The sequence below is a fragment of the Chelonoidis abingdonii genome, chromosome 2 (assembly GCF_003597395.2).
Source record: "Chelonoidis abingdonii isolate Lonesome George chromosome 2, CheloAbing_2.0, whole genome shotgun sequence".
Taxonomy (NCBI): Eukaryota; Metazoa; Chordata; order Testudines; family Testudinidae; genus Chelonoidis; species Chelonoidis abingdonii.
In genome coordinates this window covers 151,233,913-151,258,283 of record NC_133770.1, presented here as the reverse complement: position 1 = coordinate 151,258,283, position 24,371 = coordinate 151,233,913, and the positions used below count along the sequence as shown (strand labels likewise).

The 24,371-nt window shown below is 63.1% G+C and overlaps 3 protein-coding genes across 3 annotated transcripts in view; 2 read left to right on the top strand and 1 right to left on the bottom strand.

Annotated features, from left to right (window-relative positions):
- CNNM3 (cyclin and CBS domain divalent metal cation transport mediator 3) overlaps positions 1-4,441 on the top strand; it is a 330,211-nt gene extending 325,770 nt beyond the window's left edge. The window contains exon 8 of the mRNA XM_075062715.1: positions 4,431-4,441. Within this exon, the coding sequence (XP_074918816.1) occupies positions 4,431-4,435 (5 nt within the window). The 3' untranslated portion in view covers positions 4,436-4,441. The remainder of the gene's footprint in view (positions 1-4,430) is intronic.
- POLM (DNA polymerase mu) lies at positions 1,086-7,969 on the bottom strand. Its single transcript, XM_032790287.2, has 11 exons — positions 7,781-7,969; positions 6,870-7,050; positions 6,564-6,653; positions 6,157-6,327; positions 5,499-5,570; positions 4,219-4,339; positions 3,669-3,801; positions 3,266-3,368; positions 2,860-3,093; positions 2,345-2,428; positions 1,086-1,309 (listed from the first exon to the last, which is right to left on the bottom strand). Exons 1-11 carry the CDS (start codon positions 7,960-7,962, stop codon positions 1,223-1,225), a joined length of 1,458 nt encoding a protein of 485 aa, XP_032646178.1. The 5' UTR covers positions 7,963-7,969; the 3' UTR covers positions 1,086-1,222.
- A 530-nt stretch (positions 7,970-8,499) lies between these two features.
- Positions 8,500-22,584, top strand: LOC116830695 (N-acetylglucosamine-6-sulfatase-like). The gene is made up of 13 exons (XM_032790326.2): positions 8,500-8,716; positions 14,103-14,162; positions 14,771-14,974; positions 16,146-16,211; positions 16,810-16,908; positions 17,996-18,160; positions 18,542-18,624; positions 19,148-19,266; positions 19,514-19,617; positions 19,973-20,074; positions 20,314-20,424; positions 20,931-21,038; positions 21,977-22,584. The coding sequence occupies exons 1-13, from the start codon at positions 8,567-8,569 to the stop codon at positions 22,118-22,120; spliced, it is 1,515 nt and encodes a 504-aa protein (XP_032646217.1). The 5' UTR covers positions 8,500-8,566; the 3' UTR covers positions 22,121-22,584.
- Positions 22,585-24,371: the final 1,787 nt, after the last annotated feature.

Genomic DNA, 24,371 nt, shown 5'->3' with positions numbered 1-24,371 from the left:
GGACCCCCCACACCTTGTCAGTCATGCAGGGGAGCAGCTTCCAGGCCAGCTCACAAGTGATGCTTTTCAACTTCGTTATCTGCCATTTCTGCTGTAGAGGGGGGTGGAGGGGCAGCCAGCTGCTTACCCAGCTACATGGGGCTGAACCCCTCCCCCACCTCAGCAGTGTCAGGCAGGGAAACTGAGGCACAGGTGAATCACGCTGATCACCTGGCTCACTCCTCTGCATAGCAAGGGGCCCAGTGACCCATGGGCCTGTCAGAGGCCCCAAGGGGGCGCAGGGCAGTGGACGGATGTGCATTCCCACCCCTGGACCCCATTCCCCCCCAGGGTTGGGACAGAAGCCCCCCTCCACACACCCAGCCCATATCCCTTCCCAGGGCTGGAACTCAGGAGTCCTGACTCCCACCCGGCTCCTCATACCCTGAAGACATGGGTGGTGACCGTGCAGTTGCACCCTCATCCCCAGTGGGGTGAAGGCCCCAGGGACCCGCCCACCCCCCGCAGAGCGGCGCTGGCAGGAGGCGCTGAACCTTGGCAGACAGCCCCCCAGCGGAAAGGCTTGAGTGTGATGGGGGAGCCGTTTCTGGTAGGGTCACAGCAGGAACCACCATGAAATATTCATAGCCCCGCTGCATGCCTGGCGCAGAGCCCAGCCAGCTGGGCCCTGGCAGGAGAGACCAAGATGCCAACGTAGCTTCCCGGGCCTTGGCACGCAACATGGCACAGCCCGCCTGTCCAACTCCTCGGCAAGAGGGACTGGGCACCCCCATAGCACCACTGTGGGCCCTTGTCCTGCACCGTGGGAGCCAGCTGTGTGCTGTGCCCCGGCTGTACGCACCCCCTAGACTCAACTCCCCATTCCCCCAGACCGCCCCCTGGACTCCCCTCTCACCAGCCGCCTGGCCCTATGCCCACGGGACCCCATCCCTCTGCTGCTGCTGCAGAGGGAGACAGAGCCCTGCTGGCAGGGGTGGGTGGGGCGCAGATAGGAACCACAACCTGCAGAGCTGCTGATGCCCCCCTCCCCCGAACAAAGCAACCAGCCAGCCAGGAGTGCGGGGAACGTGGGGCCAGGGGTTTATTGATCAGCCCTTGGGTCACTCGGGGAACATACAAGCCAGCCAGCACGAGTGGCAGCAGGGGGTGTCTCCAGGGCTGGAGAGGAGATTCCTGTGCAGTGAGGGGTCTCTGGGGGGGGCAAGTACCCCAGGCCCAGGGCTCAGGCGTTTCTCTGCGCGGGGGGCACGTACTCCAGGCCCAGGTGCTGGAAGATTTCTTCTTCGGATGCAGCAGGTAGAAAGAGGTTCTGGAAGGAAAGAAACCAGCACCCAAGCTGAGAGCAGCTCCCCGGGGTGATCACAGCTCACAGGGCAGGCAGGGGGGTCCGGCTAATGCAGACTCTGCTACTGTACTGCTCAGCCCCCGACACTGGCATCCCGCCCCGGAGCCACCATGTGCCGCCCGCTGTCCATGCCTCATTGCCGCTGGGGCTGTGCCAGGGGAGCTCAGCACTGTGCAGAGAAAGCCACTCTGATTGGCTGCCTTCCCCACTGGCCCACCTCCTGGGGAAGGGCAGCTAATCAGGATGGTTACAGGAGGCAGGCAGAGCTCTGCGAGCTATAGGAGTATTTTGGCAGGGGGAGGGGAACAGCTGGCATCATTCTGCAGGGGAAGGGGGCAGAGTTAATGAATGGGAACGTCAGGGGTGGGGAGCAGCTGGGGGGGCCAGAATCTGTGTCTGTCCCGGCGAGCACTGGCTATGGCCACCATCACCCCCCTCGTGCTGTAAGCCACGCAGCACCAGCCACACGACTCTCCCCCTCCACATGCTGGGGGGTCCCCAACCATCAGAGGATCCACAAACCACAAACATCACGCGTTTTCCTGGGGCTAGTGCTTCCCGCGCTGGGGCTACCCCAGGCATACTGGAGCTGCTGCCCCCTTGGGCCGGGCGAGAGGGACCTTGGGTTTCGCTGACCCCCCTCCCCCGGAAGTCAGGGACCCTCCATCCAGACCTGTCAATCGCTGGGCTGCCCGAGCCTGGGGAGTCGGTTCATGCCAGGCACGGCAGGGAGCGGGTGTCTGGGAGAGGACAGTGCCAGGGTATGCAGGGGTCGTAGGTAGGGCTCAGAACCTTGGTGCCCCTCGAGAGGGGTAGCAAGGGCCTGGAGATCCCTCCTGCAGAGCAAAGGGTGCAACCGCCTGCCTTGGGGAGGGCTCCTGTGGGGGCCAGGTCTCTGCAGGCACGTCACCACCAGGGGGCAGGATCAAACCCCAGACCAGGCTTCCCCAGACCCCTGTCCATTCAGCCTCACGTCCCCATCCACGTGCAGAGCCATACCCGTCTGGTGTCATACAGGGTGTGGCTGTTCAGGACCATCTTCCTCTCATGGCCGGCAAAGCGCCGGAGCTCACGCTCGAAGTGCTGGGGAGAAGGGCGCAGAACCCAGAGTTAGCGCCGGTCACTCCGGCAGGCCAAGGGACTTGGAGCCTGAGTTCAGGGCCCCAAGGGTCTGGTTCAGACCCAGCTGGGAAGTGCTGACCCGGGTTCAGATCTTGACTCCCCTGCACATGGGGCATCTGGACTCAGGGGGCATTTGGCCCATTGGAACGGGCTGCTTGAATCCGGATTCAGAGCTCAGCATGGGCGGGGCAGGGATCTAACCCCCTCCTCAGGACCCTGCCATAGGATGGGACGGGCTCAAATCTAGAACCACCCCGGACCGGGGCTAGGATCTAGAACCTAAAGCCTCCCCTGTAGGGGCCGGCTCATCTCTGGCACCTGCCATGCCTGGATCTGGAGGTCCAGGCCTCGCCCATGTCTCTCAGCTTCCCCTGCCTTGGGCAGTCACCTACCCGGGAGCCGGTCCAGCCGAGCAGAGCGAACGGGAACTGACTGACTGGAGCTACGACCAGGTCCACCCTGACAGCCTTCCAGCCTCGGGCAGCACCCGGGCTCCCCCGCACCTCCAGGCGGAATATGGAGAAGCACTTCTCAAATCGGTCCAGTACGTCCCTGCTCCCGGGTGCCTCAGGGCCCTCGTGGAGCGTGAAGCTGTTCTCCTGGCTGTGCTGATAGAGTATCAAACCCTGGTGGGGAGAGAGACAAACAGCACCTCAGCCGCGTGGGGCACACAGGGTATTTCCAGGGCCGCCCACCCCACCTGCATAGTGCCAACCCCGAACCACCAGCCCCCACTCCCCTCCTAGAGCTGGGATTGCTCCCCCACATCTGTACCCCCACATCCCGCCCTTCCCCCACCTGGCTGTCCAGCCAGCTGACGACGCGGCTCAGCAGCCCCACCTCTCTGCCAGCCTCGGGATGCATGAGGAGCAGGTCGACGTCATGGCCACGCGGCTTCCCCCTGCGGGGGAGAAATGGAAGGTCGCTCAGCAGCACATAAAGCCCAGCCCAGCAGCAGCCAGGTCAGCTCCAGTGAGGGCCCCGTATGTCCCAGGGCCAGCAGGGATCTCCCGTCCCCAGGGGGTTTAAGAAGAGGGGCCTGTCTGGTTTGGGGCTGGGATCCCCCCCTGGGATTCCCCCCCTCCCCCCACAAGCCGTGCATGCTGGGGAGAGCATGACCACGCACGCTCCCAGGGAGACCTGACGTTCGTTCTTTCTTTGCCGTTTCCACTTGGGAGGCAGCAGGCCCCCTGCCCATTACCGTCTGAACCCGCCGGCTAGCGTCACCGAGGCTCCGGGCAGAAACCGCTGCACAGCCTCCTGCACCATCTGGCCGATGGACTCTGCCTCACCACGCTCCACCGGGGTGTTGAGGTCCTCATAGTGCCGCAGCCCTGCAGGAGAACCGCTGGGGCGTCACTCAGGATCGCCAGGGCCAGGTGTAAGGTTCTCTTCCCTTAGGTCTGCCCTGAGCCCTGCTGCATGGGCTGCTCTGGCTCTGCCTGTGAGGCTGCAGGGGTCAGTGCCTCGTGTCAGGAGCCAACGGCCACCACGGAAAGCTTCTGGGGGCCCAAAATACCGAACTAGCCACACCCCAGGCCCAGCCCGGCTCATGTCTCCCTGCCCCAGGAGACTCATCCCTCCCATGTCTGCAGAGTCCAGGCCAGGGCACAGAGGGCCCATGTGACAACGCTGGGCAGCACAGGCCGGGAACAAGCCTGAGAGACCCACAGTGTGTCCAGTAGCCTCTGGGCAGAGCCCCCGTTCGATATGTCACAGTCCATCCCAGTGCTTCTCCCGCAGCTCCTCACCTGCCTGCTGCTGCCTGGTCAGTTTGGTGTTCCGCTCCTGCAGGTCCACGAGCGTCCGGAGCCCCTCCTGGTACCACCGGCTGGCCGTCCTCACCCCAACTCCAAAGATCTTGGTGAAGAGCTGAGGAGATAGGAGCCAGACGGTTCCAGGTGGTGCCGGCTGTGTGTGAACTGGTGCAATGTCACCCCCTAGTGGCTGCACTCGCAGCCAGGATAAAGCAGCTACTACTAGTGGCAGCAGTGGGAGCGCTCCATTCGCTCAGGAAACTGAGTCAGAGGAGCTGGGAGACCTGGGTGCTAGTGCCAGCTCCCCAGCAGTGTTTCATGTATCTAGTAATTGCTCAGGTGTGTGTCCTGGGCCCTATACTGCTAACGGGGATCCGCCTTCAGCTCAACTGGCATCTCTACCATATAATTAATCTGTCAAACACCTTATAGCTCCAGCCTGTACTGGGAAGGTCCCTCACCGAGAGGCTGTAAAAGACATGCCATGGGGTCTAGTCATGGCTGACCCACAGTCCCATCAGGAGGGAACATGTCTAAGCCTTTTCAAAACCATGGCCAGGGCCCATAAATCCACTGGAGTCGGCAGCCACCAGAGGGCAGCAGGGAGCAGCCACCAAATCCCCAGCTCAGTGACCACATCTGAAGCCAGGCACAGCATGTGCCCAGCTCAGTGTGTGCCCCATGCCAGCCCCCAGCTCAATCCCCTGCACTCGGAGCTCAGGATCGAAGGGGAACCTGAGCTCCAGCTGCCCTGGGCTGGGGCCTCCAGAGATTGCCCAGCCCAGCCCCTTCTGAACCAGCCAGGGTTCCCGGGGGCAAAGATGTGTGAGCTCAGAGGGAGCCTGCGCGGGCAGACGGGGTGGGCAGTGCTGGCAGAGCGGCGCCAGTGGGGTGGAACGAAGCTCCATGCAGGTGGATGAGGTGGCTAGGGAAGGTGACAGAGCCTAGAGAGAGTGATAGAGACACTGGGGGAGGCTCCCAGGGGGCAAGCAACGCGATGGAGCCGGGAGACTCGGACTCCAGTATCTCTCTGAGGGCTGCCGAGTCCGAGCCAGTCCCCAGCTCCAGCCCCGTGGCACGGCGCAAGCTGGCACCACGCCCCCTGGGACAGAACCCACCCTACCTGCCCCACCCACCAAGCGTGAGCAGCGTGGGGCATCAGACACTCATTCCCAGCAGCAGGGGGCAGCAGCCAAGCCCCCGTGCCAGGGCCCCAGGCCACCCCCCAGCAGTGACCAGCCCAACATCCCACGAGCCCCACCCGGCTCTGGTACCTTCATAGTCCGGTACCTCTCCGACAGCTTCACTCTCTCCACCTCCACTGAGACGCCATCTTCCAGCACATCCTGCCAGAGAGACACAGCCCTGAGCCCAGCGCCTGCCCCCTCCCGTGGGGCCTGAGCGGTGGCCCTCAGCCCAGCCCCTCACTGCAGGACATGACACCCTGATGCCAACTCCGACCTGAGATAGCAGGGGGCTGTAGGTCGGGGGTGAGGGGCACTGACAGAGCTGGAGGGAGCAGGGATGGCAGGGGGCTGTCGGTCAGGGCGAGGGGCACTGGCAGAGCTGTGGGGGAGGGGCTAGGATGGCAGGGGGCTGTGTGTTGGGGACGCCTGCAGAGCTGGGGGGCCAGCTGGGATGGCAGGGGGCTGTGGGTCGGGGGTGAGGGACACTGGCAGAGCTGGGGACCCAGCTGGGATGGTAGGGACTGTGGGTTCGGGGGGGAGGGGCACTAGCAGAGCTGTGGGGAGGGGCTGGGATGGCAGGGAACAGTGGATCGGGGGTGAGGGGCACTGGCAGAGCTGGGGGGAGCAGGGTCGGCAGGGGAGCTGCAGGGTCTCTGGCTCTCTCAGGTTCAGTACCCCCAGATCAGGCCACGCCACAAGCCTGGCTCCCATGGGCCCTCTGGGGCTAGTTTTGGGGGGGGGTTACCTGGATGACCCGTCGGGAGTGCTCCCCAATGCCAGGGAGAGGCCCCAGTTCCTCCGGGGTGCTGAGCCGGCCGGGCAGGGCCTTCAGTACCGAGGCTGCCCTGGTAAATGCCAGGCTGCGCCCCTCGCTGCCGCTGAAACCCGCCTCCTCCGCCAGGGTCTCCAACGCCTCCTGGAACAGAGCAGAGTCACCCCCTGTTGGGCACCGGGAACTGGAGCTCAGCCCCTGGGCAGCCAGGGGAACCCCAAGTGTCTCTGAGCGCCCCCAGGACCAATCCCCTCCCCAAGCTTCAACTCCCACCTCCCCTGCCCATACTGCCCCAGCTCCCACCCCCAGAACGTGCCCCCTCAACCGCCCAGGAGTCCTGGGGTCCCAGCCCCTCCCCGGCCCCGGGGGGCAGCCTGTACCGTCAGCAGCTGGTTGCTGTGGAGAAGCGGGGTCCGGCGCTGGCAGGCATATGGTGCCATCTGCTGCCTGAGTGGAGCCAGCGCGGTCACCTGGAGGTGGGGGGAGGAAGTCAGTGCCAGGAACCCAGGAGACCCTCACCCTGCCCAACCCCCAGCATTTCCGCTCTCCCCTTCCTGCTCAGGGCCAGGAGTGCCTCATACCCAGCCCCTGCCCTGCTCCCCGCAGTGCCCCCTGCTGGGATACTCTGTGCCCTCACCTGTGGGATCCCCCCACCCCATTCCCTGGCTCCCCCCAGCCCAGCTCACTTTGAGGCGGTGGCGGGACTCGATCTCCACAGGCCGCCCGGCCCCCATGCTCTCCGTGAACCAGCTGATGTCCAGCAGGGCGGGGTCCCCCCCAGAACCACACTCCTCCCGCTGCTGCTCCAGCCACCGGGCCACCTCGTCCCCCGAGTTCTGCTCTGACACCACATGGGTCACCGCGGCGCTGGGGAGCCATCACCGGGTGGGAGAGAAAGGGAGGAGAGGGGGTGTCAGGCCAGGACCCCAGGAGGGAATCGGGGGAGCAATGCGAGTCTGGGGGGCTCAGGCTAGAACAGAGCATGGTTCTCCCCTCCACTTACCCCAGCCCTGGGCTCCCCACAGCTCTGCTGGTGCCCACCACTCCCGACCCGCAGCCCCTGCTGTCCCAGCCCTGGGATCTCATGGGGAAGGAAGAGACCACCTCTCAGTACCAGATAAGGGGGATCCAACCCACCTGGACCCATCAGTGCCTTGTCCAGACTCAGTTGGATCCACTAGGTGCCACACCAGACCCGGTGTCCCAACCAGGCCACATCCCCCTCCCGTGTCACCCCACTCAGCACAGGGGAGATCAGGCCAGGGGTGGCACTGGCCAAGCCTGGTGCCATCAGGGTGCCCCTCCGCTCTGGGCCCCAGCAACCCCGGGTTGGGGGAGGAGGGTGTTGGATGACACCAATGAGTGAGCGGGGGAAGAGGCGCAGCCGGGGCCACCCGGCCTGTATGAGCTTTACCAGGCCTTGCAGTCACAGGTGCCTTGTCCTGCCCAGGCTGGCCAGCTGCTCTCCCTGGGCTATGGAGGGCTAGGGGGCTGCAAGGGGTCAATGAGGTGAGGCTGTGGGGGGCTGGCAACAGCCCTGGGGTCTATGAGCGTTGCCCCATTTCCCCCTTGGTCCAGGGCGGCTGATCCCTCTCACCTGTAGGCCCCATCCACGCGGAAGCCCTTGGCCCGGGCCAGCTGGGTGAGGAAGGCCCGGCGGCTGGCCCCCATCCGCTTCTCCACCAGGCACAGCACCACGGCGGGGAAGCGCCCAGCGCCCAGGGGCCCGGCTGGTGGGGATGGGGCCCTTCGCCTCCTCTTCAGGGGCACCAGGGCCATGGCCAGTGGGACCAGGCAGGGAGCTAGTGGAACACAGGGGGGGATCAGTGACAGGGTCCCCCACACAGCAGGGCCCCCTGGAAGCTCAGCAGGGTGGTGGGGGGGCAGGCCAGAGCTGTGGGGAACAGGTGGGTTATAGGGCTGGGGGGATTCTAAGGGGAGCTCTGGAGGAGGGGGATTGCATGAGGGTTTATAGGGGGCTGGGGGTAAGGGGAGGGAGCAATAGGGGGGAGGGGTCCTGTCTGCCCCCCTGCCCGGCCAAACTTCCCCAGCTCAGAAGCGCCACATGACCTTGAGGCGGAAAAGCTCCCGCCCCACGTGGGTCAAGCCAGGAGAGGCCACGCCCCTTATGTAAATATAGCCCCGCCCGCGCCCCCGGGGCTGCGAGGTGGGAGCCCGGCTCGCGGCTTCCCCTGCACCCCTCCCCCCATCAGGGGCGGGACCTGGGCCGGGGCGAGCCAGGGGGCGGGGCTGGGGCATGTGGTGATTTGTGCAATTGCAACTCTCATATGACCAGCGAAGTTGCGCTTCCTGAAAGTGCGCTGGGGGCTGGGCAGGGGGCAGAAGGCTCGGGGCCGTGCAGCCAGCGGGGTGCAGCCCAGCCATGGGGCACCCGGCAAGCTGGGCTCCCCTGCTGGTGCTGAGCTCAGCCTGGCAGCTGGTGCTGGGGGGCGCAGCAGGAGGGGGCCGGCGGAGCCCGCACAACATCGTGCTGATCCTGACCGATGACCAGGACACGGAGATCGGGGGCATGGTAAGTGCCCGGGGCCGCCAGCCCCTCCCCGGCCACGGGCACCGTTCCCCGGGCCGCGCTGCCAGAGCCACTGTGTGCTCCCTGTGTCACGGGCCCTGTAACATGGTCACACATGCCACGGTCCCGTCCATGCTGCCAGAGCCACCCGTGTTCTCCCCGTGTCATGGCCCCTGTCGCACTGATCACCCAGCTATGGCATGGTCCCATAGTCGCCCCCCCTTTGCAAAGGATCAGTAGTTTCCGGGCCCCTGTGAGAGCTGGTGGGACCCCTCTTATGAGCTAAGACTGGGGGTACAGCTGACACGGTTCTATCCACGCTGCTAGATAGAGCCACGTTCCACCCATGTCACAGGCCCAGGGGGCACCGATCGGGGCTCAGCCCTGGCCCAGCCCCTCTGCATGGCCACACCATGGCTTAGGCATGTCATGGGCCCTTGGGGACACAGTAATCACAATGCTACTCCCTAGCCTCCCACCCACCCCCACCCCAGTGGGACTGCCTCGCCCACCACCCGGCCACACCGCCCACACCCACCTCAGTGGGACTGCCTGGCCCAGCCATGCCTACAACCCCCGCTGCAGTGGGACTGACCCAGATAGTGCTAAACTTCCCCGAGACGGGGCACTGTCCTGGAGGCAGGAGAGCTGGGTTCTAATCCCACCTCTGCCAGTGGCTTTGGGCAAGTTACTTCACCGCCCCGGCTCGGTTTCCCCTCTCGCCTGTTCAGACTGTGAGCTCTTCAGGGTGGGGCTGTCTCCCAGAGCGGGGCTGTGTCCGTCCTAATCCCAGTCAGGGCGCTGGTCGGTCCCAGCCTGGCGGTTGTTTTGAGTCACTGGTGTATGACAGGAGCTGGGGTGTTTGGCGCGTTCTGTGCAGCTGCGCAGGGTTTATTTAATGCGTGGTTAACTCGAAGCAGCTGACAGTTCAAACTCGGAGCTGGCAGCTCTGCCAACCCCGGGGGAGGGGGCAGGGGGTCACCCCTGTTTGGAAGAAAAGCAGGGTCTGAATTGCTCTCCGAAGCGCAGTGCTTCACATGGGCGTGTGATGGGGTCCCTCTGCCCTGGGAAGCCACGGAAATCCTGCAGCTGGGTGGGGTTGATGACTGACCATCATTGGTGTGCTTGGGAGCTTCGGCATGATGGAAGGAGGGGGCTGTCCGACCGTCGTGGTGGGAATGGTGGATCTCATGGTTAACCTCACAGCCCCCCTAGAGACCTGGTGTTTGATCCCAGCCCAGCCACTGAGCAATCCCGGGCAAGTCACTTCCCTGCCATGTGCCTCAGTTTCCCCTTGGCAGGCAGCTGATGGTCGCTAATCCATGAGCGAATTTCTGTGAGCAGTTCGGGGCTACAAATGCAGAGCCACTTCCAGGTTCACTGGAGCATTGACAGAGGCTTCTGGAATTTGCGCCCTGCAGCGTTGGAGGGCGGGAAATTGCCCCTCTGAGTCAAACACACCTGGAGTCCCCCCGCCCCGCCTTTGTGCCTAACCATTGGCCCCCTCACCCGGACGCTGTCACCTGGGGATCTCAAAGGTGAGTCAGTATCGTTGTCCCCGTGTTACAGAGGGGAAACTGAGGCACAAAGAGGGACTTGGCCATGGACTTGCACAGTAAGTCAGTGAAAGAGCTGTGAACCCAGGCATCCTGGCTCCCAACCCCCTACTCTAAGCACTAGACCCCACTCCCATATGCTTGGGAGATGTAAACACCCTCGGTGGCACCCATTACTCGTGACCCAGGCAGCACAACACGCACCGCTTCCTCGTTCCACTTCTGGTTCTGCTCCTGGGATCCCAGGGCCGAGCTGGCTGAACTCTGAGGGGAAGCACCCGGTATCCTGCACTCTGGGATGGGAGCCTTGCCCTGGGTCCAGCTAAGTCAGAGCCCGTCGGGGAGCTGCAGGGAGCGTGGCTGATACGGGGCGCTGTGAGTAAAGTCACCACTACGCCGGGCGATTGAACGTTAACCCTTCGGGCACTGCCCTGCCCTCAATACCGTTCCAGCCTGGCTGCTCCATCCCCTTAACACCCCCTACCTCTGGAGGCCAGAGCGCAAGGGGATGTGCTGGAGGGACCAATCCTGCCCCGGGCGCCGCAGGGTGAACGTAGCAACCAGAGGCCGCAGCCTCAGCTTTGAGCTGTGCTGAATGACACCAGCTGAGGCTCTGCCCCCTGATCTCTAGTCCTAGGGGGCTGTGACGCTGGGTCACGTAGGGGCCTGTACACAATTCTCTTGCCTTGGCACCTTACGCACGTCGCTCCGAGGCCCCGATCCTGCACTGAGCAGTCCCGTGGGGCTTGGTGCCAGAGCATGGTCAGCTAGTGAAGATCCACTTGCTGGGTGGGTGCCGGGTGGGATCCAGAGGTGCCAGGTGTGTGGGCTGGGGGGTTAGATCAGCCTTGGAGGAGCAGCAGTCACCCCCCTCCTCTCTCACCCTCGGCCCCTCTGGGTCCAGCTCCGAGCCCGGGGGCCAGGGTCTGATTCTGGTGCACTGCCCTCAGGGTGACTCACAAGTGACAACCCGGGAATCAATGGAGCAGAGCCAGTGGGGGAGGGGAACTGCACTCCAAGGACCAGGCAGGGGACAGTGGCTGAGCCCAAGTCAGATCTCGGAGTCATATTTGGATCCCGGTGTCAATCTGAAGTGACTCTGGATTTAGCCCAGGCTGGGCTCTGAGCCCGCCCTGCCCTCAAGAGCTGCTGTTTAGCATTGCCCTCATCACGCACCTCCAGAGCCAGCCTTGTGCAACCCCTGCCCTTCCCACTGTGCAAACGCTGGGCTGAGCAGAGGGGTCAAGAGATCAGCACCGGCCCTCATCTCCTCCCTGAGCTCTCCCCGAGCTGGGGGTGTCCCGGCTCCACAGGGGAGCTCTCCACGACTCTGGAACAGTCGCTGCAGGACCCCTTCTGTGTATCAGGGTCACACTCTCACTGGGGCCAGCCCCTCAGCTTCCCCGCCTCCTGGGACCGACCCCCGGCACCGTCAGCACCCCTGGGTCACAGCACAAGCTCCCTGCAGTGAGTCAAGTCCCCTGGGTTGAAACCTGAGGGAGACTTGTACCCCCAAAGGGAGCACTGCACCCCACCTTCCCTAGACCGCCATCGCGCTCAGCCAGCGTGGCAGAAGCAGTCGGGTTTGTTAGGTGCCTGGAACAAAAGATAGAAAGTCCTTGGTTAGCAGAGGGAGCAGAAAGTGACAGCCTGGTCCAGCAGGGTCAGCCCAGAGCCCTCTGCCTGCCCGTTCCTTGGTGCCAGTCCAGGAGAGACATCTGCTTCCCACAGCCCTGCACTTAATACCCCCACCTGGCCCTTTGTTCTCCAGCTGCTCCCACCGGCTGGCTTCCTGCAACGGGGTGGGAGGGTCGGTCCATGCCTTAGTTGCTAGGTACCAAATATCCAGGGAATTGGAGTGATCATTGTCCTTTTGGGCTCTCCGTGGGACTAGGCCCTAGCCAGCCAGGGGTCAGTCATGCCTGGATCTCTGCAAACAACCTTTTCCCACCACCTAGTAACCATGCAGCACATGAGGAAACTGAGGCACATACACTATCCATGCAAAATATGAAAAATTCCCACTTTGTCACAGAGAGATTCCCTTTTCCAGATGGGTCTTTCTCTGCTCTGCTATGTCAACCCCCCTGTACCATGGATTTCAGTGGAGGTCAAAGCCCAGGCCCTCAGTGATAACGCATCTACCCTTTGAGCTAGCTGCTAATTAGCTGGTAGCAGTAGCAGGTTGTTATCCTCTGATGCAGAACAGCCCCAGTTGCACCCACCTGGCAGCCACATGTGCTTTAGTCAGACACAGGTTTTGGGGCTCAGGGCAAGGTTGTCTGGCCTGTGACCAAGGAACCCAGCCAACTCTGACCTTAAACTCTACAGATCATGAGGGTTCTTCAAGCACAAATGATACACATCAAGCATCTCTGAAATGCAGTCAGCTCTGAGGCAGAGCATAACAGACAGAGACGCCAAGGGAAAGCCTGAGCATTCCAAAATGCCCAGGGGTGTCTCAGAGCTCTCAGGTTTAAGGTCTTTCTTCTTTAACGATTCCACATTTATCACTAACCCTAATTGCCATGTTCTATTGTGAATTGTTCTTTATACAGCACCATGCAGTAGGGGGAGGGTGATGCCAGGTACCTAAGCAACTGACAGTCAAAGTGACACTTTCCAAAGCAAAGGATAGTTCCAGAGGAATCATTCCAGTGAATCAGACCAGGGTCCATCTGGCCTAGCTCCAAGGAGCCCCTTGTAGAGTAAATTCCTTCCTGACCACGCTGGAAGGGGTTGCCAGGGCTTTGGGGGACAGGATAAAAATTCAAAATGATCTGGACAAACTGGAGAAATGGTCTGAAGTAACTTGGATGAAATTCAATAAGGACAAATGTGAAGTACTCCGCTTAGGAAGGAACAGCCAGTTGCACACATACAAAATGGGCAATGACTGCGTAGGAAGGAGTCCTGCGGAAAGGGATCTAGAGGTCATAGCAGATCACAAGCTAAATATGAGTCAACAGTGTAACGCTGCTGCAAAAAAAGCGAACATCATTCTGGGCTGGATTAGCAAGAATGTTGTAAGCAAGACACAAGAAGTAATTCTTCCGCGCTACTCCACACTGATTAGGCCTCAGCTGGAGTATTGTGTCCAGTTCTGGGTGCCACATTCCAGGAAAGATGTGGACAAATTGGAGAAAGTCAAGAGAAGAGCAACAAAAATGATTAAAGGTCTAGAAAACATGACCTATGAGAGAAGATTGACAAAATTGGGTTTGTTTAGTCTGAAACAGAGAAGACCGAGAGGGGACATGATAGCAGTTTTCAGTTACATAAAAGGTGTTACAAGGAGGAGGGAGAAAAATTGTTCTTAACCTCTGAGGACAGGACAAGAAGCAATGGGCTTAAATTGCAGCAAGGGAGGTTTAGGTTGGACATTAGGAAAAAGTTCCAAACTGTCAGGGTGGTTAAGCGCTGGAATAAATTGCCTAGGAAGGTTGTGGATCTCCATCATTAGGGATTTTTAAGAGCAGGTTAGACAAACACCTGTCAGGGATGGCCTAGTCTAGATAATACTCAGTCCTGCCATGAATGCCGGGGAGCTGACTAGATATCTCTTGAGGTCCCTTCCAGTTCTGTGATTCTATGAGCCCTGGCAGTCAGTGGCTATCTATGGCTATTTCATAGATTTATGAACTGTGCTGCTATTATGGAAGAGGGGGATGGGAGCATCTGATTCCCCTTCTCTAGTCCCTCCACTATTTTATATGCTTCTGCCTCCGTACGGACTGGTCCATGTGTTCCTTATCTCCCTGAAGGGGCGGGTGTTGTTCTGTCCCTGCCACGTTGGGTTCGCGGTTGGTGACTGGTTCTGTGTCTCCTTACAGACTCCGATGAAGAAGACGCAAGTCCTGATCGGCCAGGCCGGTGTCTCCTTCCCCAATGCGGTGAGTGCCACGGCACTGTGGGGACTGGTCTGGGACATGCGCACCAGAGACAGGGCAAACTGGCCCCCTCGTGGGCCATGCATGGCTCTTCCTCTGCTCTCCTGTCCGTGCAGGGCAGGGGGACTGGCCGGGGACAGAGTCAGAGAGCTGCCCCAGGAGCGGAGACCGCAGGAAGCGGGACCCCAGACAGTGCTGGGGGGGCACAGATGGGCTCCCTGGCACTGGAGGTCAGAGCCACTGAGGGGATCTGAGAGAAATGTCCCCTGTGGCCGCATGGCTGGGGGTGCCCCCAGCCCAGCACCCACTCGAAGCCTTATGACCCAAAGGCTTGGTGTGTCCCAGAGGGAACTCCGCCACCCCCATTTTCAGAGGCCCAGGAGTGTCCTGGCTGCCTGACCAGAGCCCATTGCTCTGCCTGCACCCGGGGGGGCCCTGGCAGCCTTCAGCCACGTGTCCGGGACAGCAGCCTTTGCCCAACACTGCATGGCACTGATGCCAGAAAGGGGAGCGGGGGACAAGCTGCTCCTCCTGGGTCAGGGGATGCGCCTGAAGACCCCGGGGCTGGGGAGCCACTGGGGGCTGGGTCTGAACGTTCGTCTCTTGCCCAGTTCACAGTCACGCCTCTGTGCTGCCCCAGCCGCAGCAGCCTCCTGAGCGGGCGCTATCCCCACAACCACCTGGTAAGGAACAATTCCCTGGAGGGCAACTGCAGCAGCCCAGCCTGGCAGAAGAGCCAAGAGCCACTGGCCTTCCCCAGCTACCTGCAGGGGCAGGGCTACCAGACCTTCTATGCTGGCAAATACCTCAACCAGGTAACGGGGCACCCCCTGCTGGTGCCAAGAGACCTCGCTGAGTGACACAGGGTAGGCCATGGCCAGAGTGCTCTACCTGGACAGGGAGTGGGGCTAGTGGGCAGAGCAGGGGGGCTGGGAGCCAGGATGCCTGGGTTCTATCCCCAGCTCTGGGAGGGGAGGGGAGGGGAGTCTAGTGGCTAGAGCAGGGGGACTGGAAGACCCTAGACTGAGCCTGCTTGAGACGGAGAGTCCTTGGGATGGGGGGAGTTTGCCGCCTGCTGCATCTGTTACGGGTGGGGCTGGCTCGGCACGGGCTGGGGCTGGCCATGCCCTGGGGAACACCTCACTGCAGCCCAAGCGGCTGGCAGGAGATCCCAGGGCCCAGCTCCAGGGGAGGGCAGGGGCCACTTTCCGGTTTGAACACCTTGTGACTTGCAGCCGCTGAGCCAATGGGATTTTTGCCACTGATTTCAGTGTGTTCAGGATCTGGCCCGGTACCAACAGCAACAGGAGGATATTGCTATTTGGGGCAGAGGGAGCAGCCAGAAGCTCCCCGGCACCTCCTATCGTCCAGCCACAGTGTAGGGCCCCAGCCGGCCCCTGCGAGAGCCAGCCAGGGGGTTCTGAGCTGACTGTCCCAGGGGACTGGGGAGCCGGGTGCAGGCCAAACTGAGAGAGCTGTGCAGCAAGAGAGATGAGCCCAGGGCTGGGTGCTGGAGCAAGGTTGCCTCCCAAGGGCTCTTTAGTGGCTAGAAGCCGGGGTCTGGGAGCCAGCACTCCTGGGTTCCATGCCAGGCTAATGTTTAGAGCAGGGGGCGTCAGGACTCCTGGGTTCTACTCCTAGCTGTGCCGCTGACCACATGTGCGAGATCGCACATAGCACAGGCCTCTCTGCCTCAGTTTCCCCCGTGAAACATGAGGCTAGTGACCCAGCTCTGCCTCACGAGCCAAGCTGTGAGGGTAAATGGATCCAACTTTGGGAGGCCGAGGGACGCTGTGTGTATGGGGCCATAGAGGTGTCTGGGTGGACTCCCTGGACGTCGAACCAGGAGGCTGACGGCCCCGGGCTGTGCTTGGCTGCTGGGGCTTCTCCATCGCTGAGGTGGAGGGGCAGAGACAGGAGCTTGCTTTGTTTCCTTTGTCCTCTGAGCAGTGAGCATGTGTAACCGGGGCCTCTCCTCCTTTGCAGTACGGACACCCCGCGGCCGGGGGCGTCCAGCATGTGCCCCTGGGCTGGACTTACTGGAATGGCCTGGTGAGTGTCAGCTCTGCCCCTGGCAGCCTTCAGGCTGCGGCTCGCGGCTTGCTCTGATCTGGGGAGGCCTGGGATTTGCGGGGCCTTGCAGGGACCCCGGGCAGGGCTCCTGCTTCGAGTCTGAGGAGGTGGAAGGTGGCCCCACGTCACTGTAACCCCCAGTTGACCCTGTCTGTAACCTCGGGGTTGGGGGGACCCAGGACTGAGCCCTGGCCAGGAGCCAAGGTGACGGGCTGTGGAGGCTTAGCCCAGATCTGTTCTCTGCCCCAAAGAGCTCCCAGCCTGCGTGACAAGATGTGGGCGGAACCCAGGGGGGTGGTGGCGGAGGGTGATGAGAGGAGGAGCAAGAGCCTCTCTGGTGTCTCCCTCCCCCCTCGGGATTCTCCTTCCCGCCCTGCTGCGGCATCCCTGTGCTCACTGTCAGACCAGTTGCCATGCGTCACCCCAGAAGTGGCCGCACTGTGGATGCATGGGGGGAAGTGAGCCCCTCTGTGTAACAGCCAGTCTCCCCACCCCCGGGTGCATGCGCGAGGGGGCAGTGAAGGAGCGGGGGCTGCGAGTAGGCTGGGTGCAGCTGACCTCTTGGGCTGCCCTGCAGGTAGGGAATTCCCGCTATTATAACTACACCCTGTCGGCGAACGGGCGAGAAGAGCAGCATGGCCAGCACTACCAGGACGACTACCTCACGGATCTCATTGTGAGTCTCTGGCCAGCGCCCGCTGGGCAGCCTGGCCAAGCTGCCATGCTGATCTTGGCAGGGGCTCAGAGCTGGGGCTGGTTGGGGCCTGTCATTCCCACCCATGATTTCTGCTTCTACCTGGGGCTCCTCGGCTGGGTGTGGGGCTGACCAGGGGATAACCGAGTCACCAAGGTGAGGAGGCATGAAAACGGGACAGGAAATCCCGGCATTCAGGAGGCCAGCTAGGGCTGTCTGCAGTCAGTGTCCCGGTCTGGTCGCCCCATCCTGGCACCGTGAATCCCGGAGAAGGGCTGTAAGGAGCCAATCTTAGTGGGAATCTGGAGAGCTGGGCTTGTTGAGCCTAACACAGTGCTGGGGGCTGTGAACACCTTGGGGGCGACCGCCAGCGTGGGGCACAGACACAGGGCCACACGGGGGTAAACAGGCGAGGGTCCAGCGGGGGCTGGAGGTGACAAGGGTCCAGCTGCGCCACGGAGGTGCTAGATCAGTGCACGGATGGAGCTGCCTATATTACCCATCCTTCTCTGACTACATCTCCCATGATGCACTGTGCCTAAGCGACAGTCACCATGTGTACCTCCTCACCAACAGAGGAGTCCATGGTGCATCATGGGAGATGTAGTCCAGCCAGGGAGCCCAGCACATGGGGAGGATGAGTGCCTGAACTGAAGCTCCCAGGAGGCACTGCAGTGGCATCGCCCATGGGCAATATGCCCCATTTCAGCTTTTTGACAAAACTTGACATTTCCTAGAAACGCCCCTCCCCGCACTCTTCCCACCTCCTTCCCTACCTCTGCCCCTTGCAGCCCTGAGCCCCCTTCCCCACCCCCGTGTCCCTCCCAGCGCTGCCCCACCCGCCTCTCATGGCTGCCCAGTAGGGGCAGGGGAGGCCTCTCAGAACCCCATTGATCCCTGCCTGGAGTGGGTGCTGTGGGATGACACAAACCTCCCCCTACAGCTCCGCCCCTCCCCCACTGGCCCACAGCTCTCCACCTCCATCCCCTCCCTGGGTGGGTCCATCTGTCTGGCCCCCAGGGTGCTGTCCTCCCTCCCCCCAGTGAGGTCTCTGCCATCCTGCCTGCAGACCAACCGGAGCCTGGAGTTCCTGCAGAAGTGGTCCCACCCACCCTTCCTGATGGTGTTGGCCCCGCCCGCCGCCCACTCCCCATGGACCGCGGCGCCAGGCTACGCCACGGCCTACAGCACCACCAAGGCGCCCCGCAATGGCAGTTTCAATGTCCACGGCAAGGTGAGTGGGGACGAGGTGCCCTCCACGCACCGGGCCAGCATCTCGCAGCCCTGCCGGTCCCATGCTGGGTCGGGGTGGGGGTGGGGTCTCTCCCCTGGCGTTGCCTATGCCCCGTTGGGCAAACGGCTGCTGTCATAGGGGGCCGTGGGCTAGTGGTGTGATCATGGGGCTGGGCACCAGGAGCCCACGCTCTGTTCTCCAGCCCTGCCCCCAGCACCGCGGCCATGCAGTCCCCTGTGCTGTGATGCCCCCTCGGGACAGATGTTATGGGGGGAGGGAGGGCTGAGCTAGCCCTGCGGGGACTTGAGTCTCATTCCCAGGCTGCGCCCTGGGCTAGGGAGTCGGAGATACTCCCCCCATGACCCCTCTTTCCTATTGCAGGACAAGCACTGGCTGGTGAGACAGGCCAGGAGTCCCATGGCCAACACGTCCATCGAGTTCCTGGACAAGGCCTACAGGGAGAGGTGAGGGGGCTGCACCCCATGGGGGCGGTCAAAAGGAGCGCAGTGCAGCACAGGTCAGAGCCAGAGGCAGCTGAGCTGGCTGGGAGGGGGCAGGGTGGGGAGACTTATTGGGGGAGGGGACTGGGAGGGTTATAGACGGCCTGGGTGGGGGTCAGGAGATGGCTCAGGTTTCTGCCCAGGGATCGGGAGGGATGGGTGACCCTGGCTGGCTTGCGGGGTGCGGGGTGGGGGTTGAGGATGTATGGAAGAGACTGCATTAGTCTGATGTGGGACGGGTTGGGGGAGTACCAGCTGCGGGGGCCTAGGGGTCTGGGCTGGGGTATCTGGCGGGGGGACACAGATCTGGTCTGGTCAGAGATTGGTGGCTCTAAGGGCTGAGGGACCCATGGTGGTGGTTTTGCCCCGGGGGGGCAGTGCTGGCTGGTGGCTGGAGGGAGAGGGGTCCCGGCCTGGGGTGCAGCAGCCCATGTGGGAACAGGTCCCTGGCTGGGGGCTGGGGACAATAACCCCCGTGTGCCCACAGGTGGCAGACTCTGCTCTCGGTAGACGACCTGGTGGAAAGGGTGGTGGGCCAGCTAAAGGCCCTGGACCTGCTGGCCAGCACCTACGTCTTCTACACCTCGGACAATGGCTACCATGCAGGTGAGCCCCCGGCCACCGCTCTGCAGGGCAGCACCCGGGCTCCCTGGAGCCGGGTCTGTGGGCTCAGCACGGGGGGTTCCGGTTTTAGGGGTCGCTGGTTCCATCCCCGGAGCCCAGTGTCACACCGGTGCCAGAGGAGCTGAGCCCTTGGTCCTGGTGGGTGGGGTCTCCCCACTGGGTCCCTCCAGGCAGTACGGGAGGGGGCTGCCTGGGTGGGGGCTGGCGCTGACCCCTGCCCTCCCCGCAGGCCAGTTCTCGCTGCCCATCGATAAACGCCAGCTGTACGAGTTCGACATCCGTGTGCCACTGCTGGTGCGGGGGCCGGGCATCAAAGCAAACCAGACCCGACTGGTAGGTGCCCCCCTCCCAGGGGGCAATGCTGCCACCAAGGCTCATGGGAAATCCGGGTTCCTGTGCCCCTCGGGGGTCGTTCATGTGCCCAGGGAGTGGCAGAGTCCCCTCCCTGTCCCCACGGCCCTGCCCTCCTCAGGAACCAGGACGCCTGGGTCCTGTCGGCACTGCTCTGGGTTAGGTCCTGTCGGCACTGCTCTGGGTTAGCCCCTGCTCATCAAGGCCAGCCGGAGCTGGGCTGGGTGGAAGCTGGGCAGGCAGGCGTGCTGGAGCCAGAGCAGGGACCAGGCCAGGGCCCGTCCTCCCTCACCAGCCCCAGGACTCATGGTGATTTGTGCCCCTCTCCCCTGTCCAGGAGCCGATCCTCAATATTGACCTGGGGCCCACGTTCCTGGACATCGCCGGCCTCAACGTCTCACAGACCGCCATGGATGGGCAGTCCTTCCTGCCGCTGCTGGTGATGCTGCCCAGGGCACCGGGCGGGTGGGGGGCTGGGGCAAACCTGTGGGGGGAGCTCCCGGCGACCTCAACCCTGGCCTCTCCTAGCAGGGGGCGCTGTGGGGAGCGAGGCAGCCGCTGGCTTAGGGGGGAGCTCCTGGCTACCCCAGCAGGGGGCGCTGTGGGGAGCGGGACAGCCACTGGCTGCGGGGGCTCCATGCAGGGGGGCTGATCTAACCACCGTGTGCTTGGCCCCAGGTGACACCGGCGCAGCCCAGTGCATGGCGGGCGGATTTCCTGGTACAGTACACAGGGGAGGGGTACCCGACCGGGGACCCAGCCTGCCCAGCCCTGGGTCCAGGGGTATCGGTGAGTCTGTGCAGGCCAAGCCCATTGCTGCCAGGGCCCACGGGGGAGAAGTCAGGGCCAGGCCTCCCCTCCCCCGGCCTGTGGTGCCATGCAAAGCAGCTGATTTCCACACAATGTCATTTACAACCCCCCTACCCCTCCCAGCCTGTAGGCACCCTGCCTGGCCCTGCACAGAACCCCAGCGCCCAGGGTGCTTCCTCTGGCACCTTCCCTCCCACCTCCTTCCCGAGGGATCACCAGTCCCTTGTGCCCAGAGCTGGCTCCCAGCCCCTAATACATGAACTGGGGGCCCCGCTGGCTGCAGGGCACTGGGGGCAGGGCTTGCACCCCATAAGGACAGCCTGTCACAGCTCAGTCCGGCTGGCTGGAGGTGCTGGGCCCCCTGCTGTGAAGTGGTGGTCAGAAGGCCGGGGGATGGGATATTGGCAGTGGGTGGATCTGTGGTGAAGTGGGGGTCAGCGGGGGTGGGAGATGCTGTAACGCACTGACTGACCCCCGGCCCCCAGCAATGCTTTCCCGACTGCGTGTGCGAAGACGCCTTCAACAACACCTACGCATGCGTCCGAGCCCTGAACCCCCACAGCCTGCAGTACTGCGAGTTCGCTGACCGCCAGGTGAGCCGGGCGCCCGACTCTGCAGCCAGCCCTGTGCCCCTGGCTACAGCCCCCTAGACTGCGTGGGGCCTGGGCTTGTCCCCCGGGGTGGGAACAGGGCCGCCCAGAGTGGGGGGCAAGTGGGGCAATTTGCCCTGGGCCCCACAGGGGCCCCCATGAGAGTGTTTCAGGCCCCTGGAGCGGGGTCCTTCACTTGCTCCGGGGGCCCCAGAAAACTCTCATGGGGTCTGGGCCCCCGGAGCTTCTTCCGTTCTGGGTCTTCGGCGACAGGGGTCCTTCCACTCAGAGACCAGCCGCCAAAGTGCCCCGAAAACCTGCGGTGGGGGTCCTTCCTGGGTGGCCATGGGCAGGGAGCCGGGCAGGGCTGATTCTGCCACCTGGCGATGTTGGGGGGGAGCCGGGCAGGACTGGGCCTGTCCCCTGGGGTGGAGAGCCGGGCAGGGCTGGTTCTGCTCCCTGGTGAAGTGAAGGGGGGGCCGGGCAGGGCTGGTTCTGCCCCTTGGCAAGGTGAGGGGGGAAGCTGGGCAGGGCTGGGCCTATCCCTTGGGCGGGGGGGAGCCGGGCAGGGCTGGTTCTGCCCCCTGGCGAGGTGGGGCGGGGAGCCAGGCAGGGCTGGGCCTGTCCCCTGGGGCAGGGAGCTGGGCAGGGCTGGTTCTGCCCCTTGGCAAGGTGAGGGGGGAAGCTGGGCAGGGCTGGGCCTATCCCCCGGGGCAGGGAGCCGGGCAGGGCTGGTTCTGCCCCCTGGGGAGGTGGGGCGGGGAGCTAGGCAGGGCTGGGCCTCTACTGGGGCTGGCGGGGGATCTGGGGCTCCGAGGGTGTCCTGGTTCCTGCCCCCAGGGAGGCCATTGGCTCGTTGAGCCCCTTGGTTTGCCAGGTGCTGTGGGCGGGGGCTCCCCGGGCCCTGCCCTGCTCCCCATTGACTGTTGCGGCTCCTGCAGGCCTTCGTGGAGCTGTACAACCTGACCGCCGACCCCCATCAGCTCCACAATGTGGCCCGGAGCGTGGACCCCACCCTGCTGGAGGCTTTGAACCAGCGGCTGATCAAGCTCCAGGCCTGCGAGGGGCCCAGCTGCCGGGCCTAGGGGCACCCCTCGCCCAGCTGTGCCAGGAACCCACCCGTGGGTGCCAACAACTCAGCGCACGTCAAACACCTGGGGCTGGATGGGCCCTGCCCCCCCGACCTCATCCCCTTCACAGGCTGCCCGGAGCCCAGCACAGGATGCCAGGGGCCCTTGGGGCTGGATAAAGGGGCTCCCCCAGCCTGAGCCTGGACAGGGGGCCTCAGCAGCCACCCCCCATTTGCTGCCTCCCATAGGGCAGGAGTATTTGCCCTCAGACTCCGGCTCTGCCCTCAGGGATATTTCTGTCCTCACCTGTTTGTAGCTGTGCCTGCTCCACCCAGCATACCGCCCCTGCCCTGCCTCTGGTCCCCCCTCTCCTCCCCTCCGCTGCTGATTCCCCCTCCCCCAGCTCTGGAAGCTGCTGGGGTCTCTGATCTTCCCCGTGACCTGTGACATGAAGGTGAAATAAACTCTGGTTAGTAGAAGGGGCTCAACTGTTTGCGTGTTCCTTCCTGGGGGTTCAGCCCTGCCACCTCACCTGGGCTGCTGGCAAGACATAAGATCCCCTGTGGGCCGTGTCAGGGAGCAGGATCCAGACTCCCTAGATCCTCTGCAGACCCCTCTGGCACTTTCCCCCAGCCCAGAGCCTCGGGAGGGAGCTGGAGGACAGGATTCATGGAGCAGGCTGTGCTCCTTCCTGTCTCAGAGAATATTAGGGATGGAAGGGACCTCAGGAGGTATCTAGTCCAACCCCCTGCTCAAAGCAGGACCAATCCCCAACTAAATCCCCAAGTAGGTCCCTCAAGGATTGAGCTCACAACCCTGGATTTAACAGGCTATTGCTCAAACCACTGAGCTACCCCTCCCTATCTTGTTCCCCCCCCCGCCCATGGCTCATGCAAATCGCCAGCACAATGCGGGTTTGTGCCCTTTGGGCCATTTGCATTGGTGCTGCTGCTGGGCTGGCAGGGTTGGTCCACGTCTCCCAGCATGGTGAGTCCAGGGAGCGCTGGGGGATCTGGGGGTCAGAGAACAGGGCCTGCGGGGGGCAGCTCCATGCAGGTATGGCTTAGGGGTGTGAGCACCTTCGGGATCCCTGCCATGCAGCCCCCTGCCCTGGGCTCCCCCCAGCTCGGCTGGTGCCCCCCACTCCCGACCCGCAGCCCCCTGTTACCTTAAACCCTGGCCCTGGGCTCCCCCCCACAGCTCTACTCGTGCTCCCCACTCCTGACCCACAGCCCCTGCTACCCCAGTCCTGGGCTCCCACCAGCTCTGCCAGTGCCCCTCACTCTTGACCCACAGCCCCTGCTACCCCAGCCCTGGGGCTCTCCTGGGAAAGCTCCCAGCTGTTTTTACTTTGCTTCCCCATAGTGATAAACATCAGCTTGAGCCTCCTGCAGCCCCGGCCTCACCCCCAAGCTGAACGTCCCACCTTGAGGGCGGGGGAGACAGGGCTGGCTACTAGATCCAGCAAGGGATGCCGTAGTGGGTGGGGGGCGCCATGGGGAGTGGGGGTGCCATGGGGGGGAAGAGGGGGATGCTGGGGCTGGTTCAGGGATAGGCTTCCCATTGCCCCCCTCCTGTCTTGACCCCATTCTGGCTTCCTTGCAGAACATCTTCGGGAGGAGCCGCACCCTGTGAGTAGCAGCCCTAGCTGATCCAGGCGAGGAGCAGCCCAGGGAGCACCAGCCCTTTGCCCCCTCTGGGCCCATCCCTGTCCCTGCTGGGGGAATCAGTCCCTGGGGGCGGGACAGGCACGTGGGGGGCTGTGATCTGGTGACCAGACAAGGGGCTTTGTCTTATACATGCAACTGTCCCCTCTCCCCTACACCCCACCCAGAAAATGAAAATGTCCTGAGTTTTCACACTTCCTGTCTGGTCAGCCTAGGCAGGGAGGGTGCAGGCAAAATGTGCAGGCAGGGGGTGATGGCTTGGGGGGGCTATGTGGGGGTGGGTTGATGTGGGTGGGCTCTGTGCGAGGTGATGTGGGCATGGGGACTGTGGGTGGCAGTGCGTGACAGGGTGTGCTGTGGGGGGGGTTGATTCTGGAGATCGTGGTTGGGCATAGTGGAGGCCGGGGGGCTGTGCAGGGTGGGGGTGATGGCATGTGGGGGCTATTTGGAGGTGATGTGGGGGCAGGGCAGTGGGGTGATGACGGGGGGCTATGCAGGGGTGGGGATGATGGGGGGCTGTGGGGTGATATGGGCATGGAGGGCTGTAACGATGCTGCCCTCGGTGAGACACTTCTGAGTGTCAATTCAGGACAGATTGC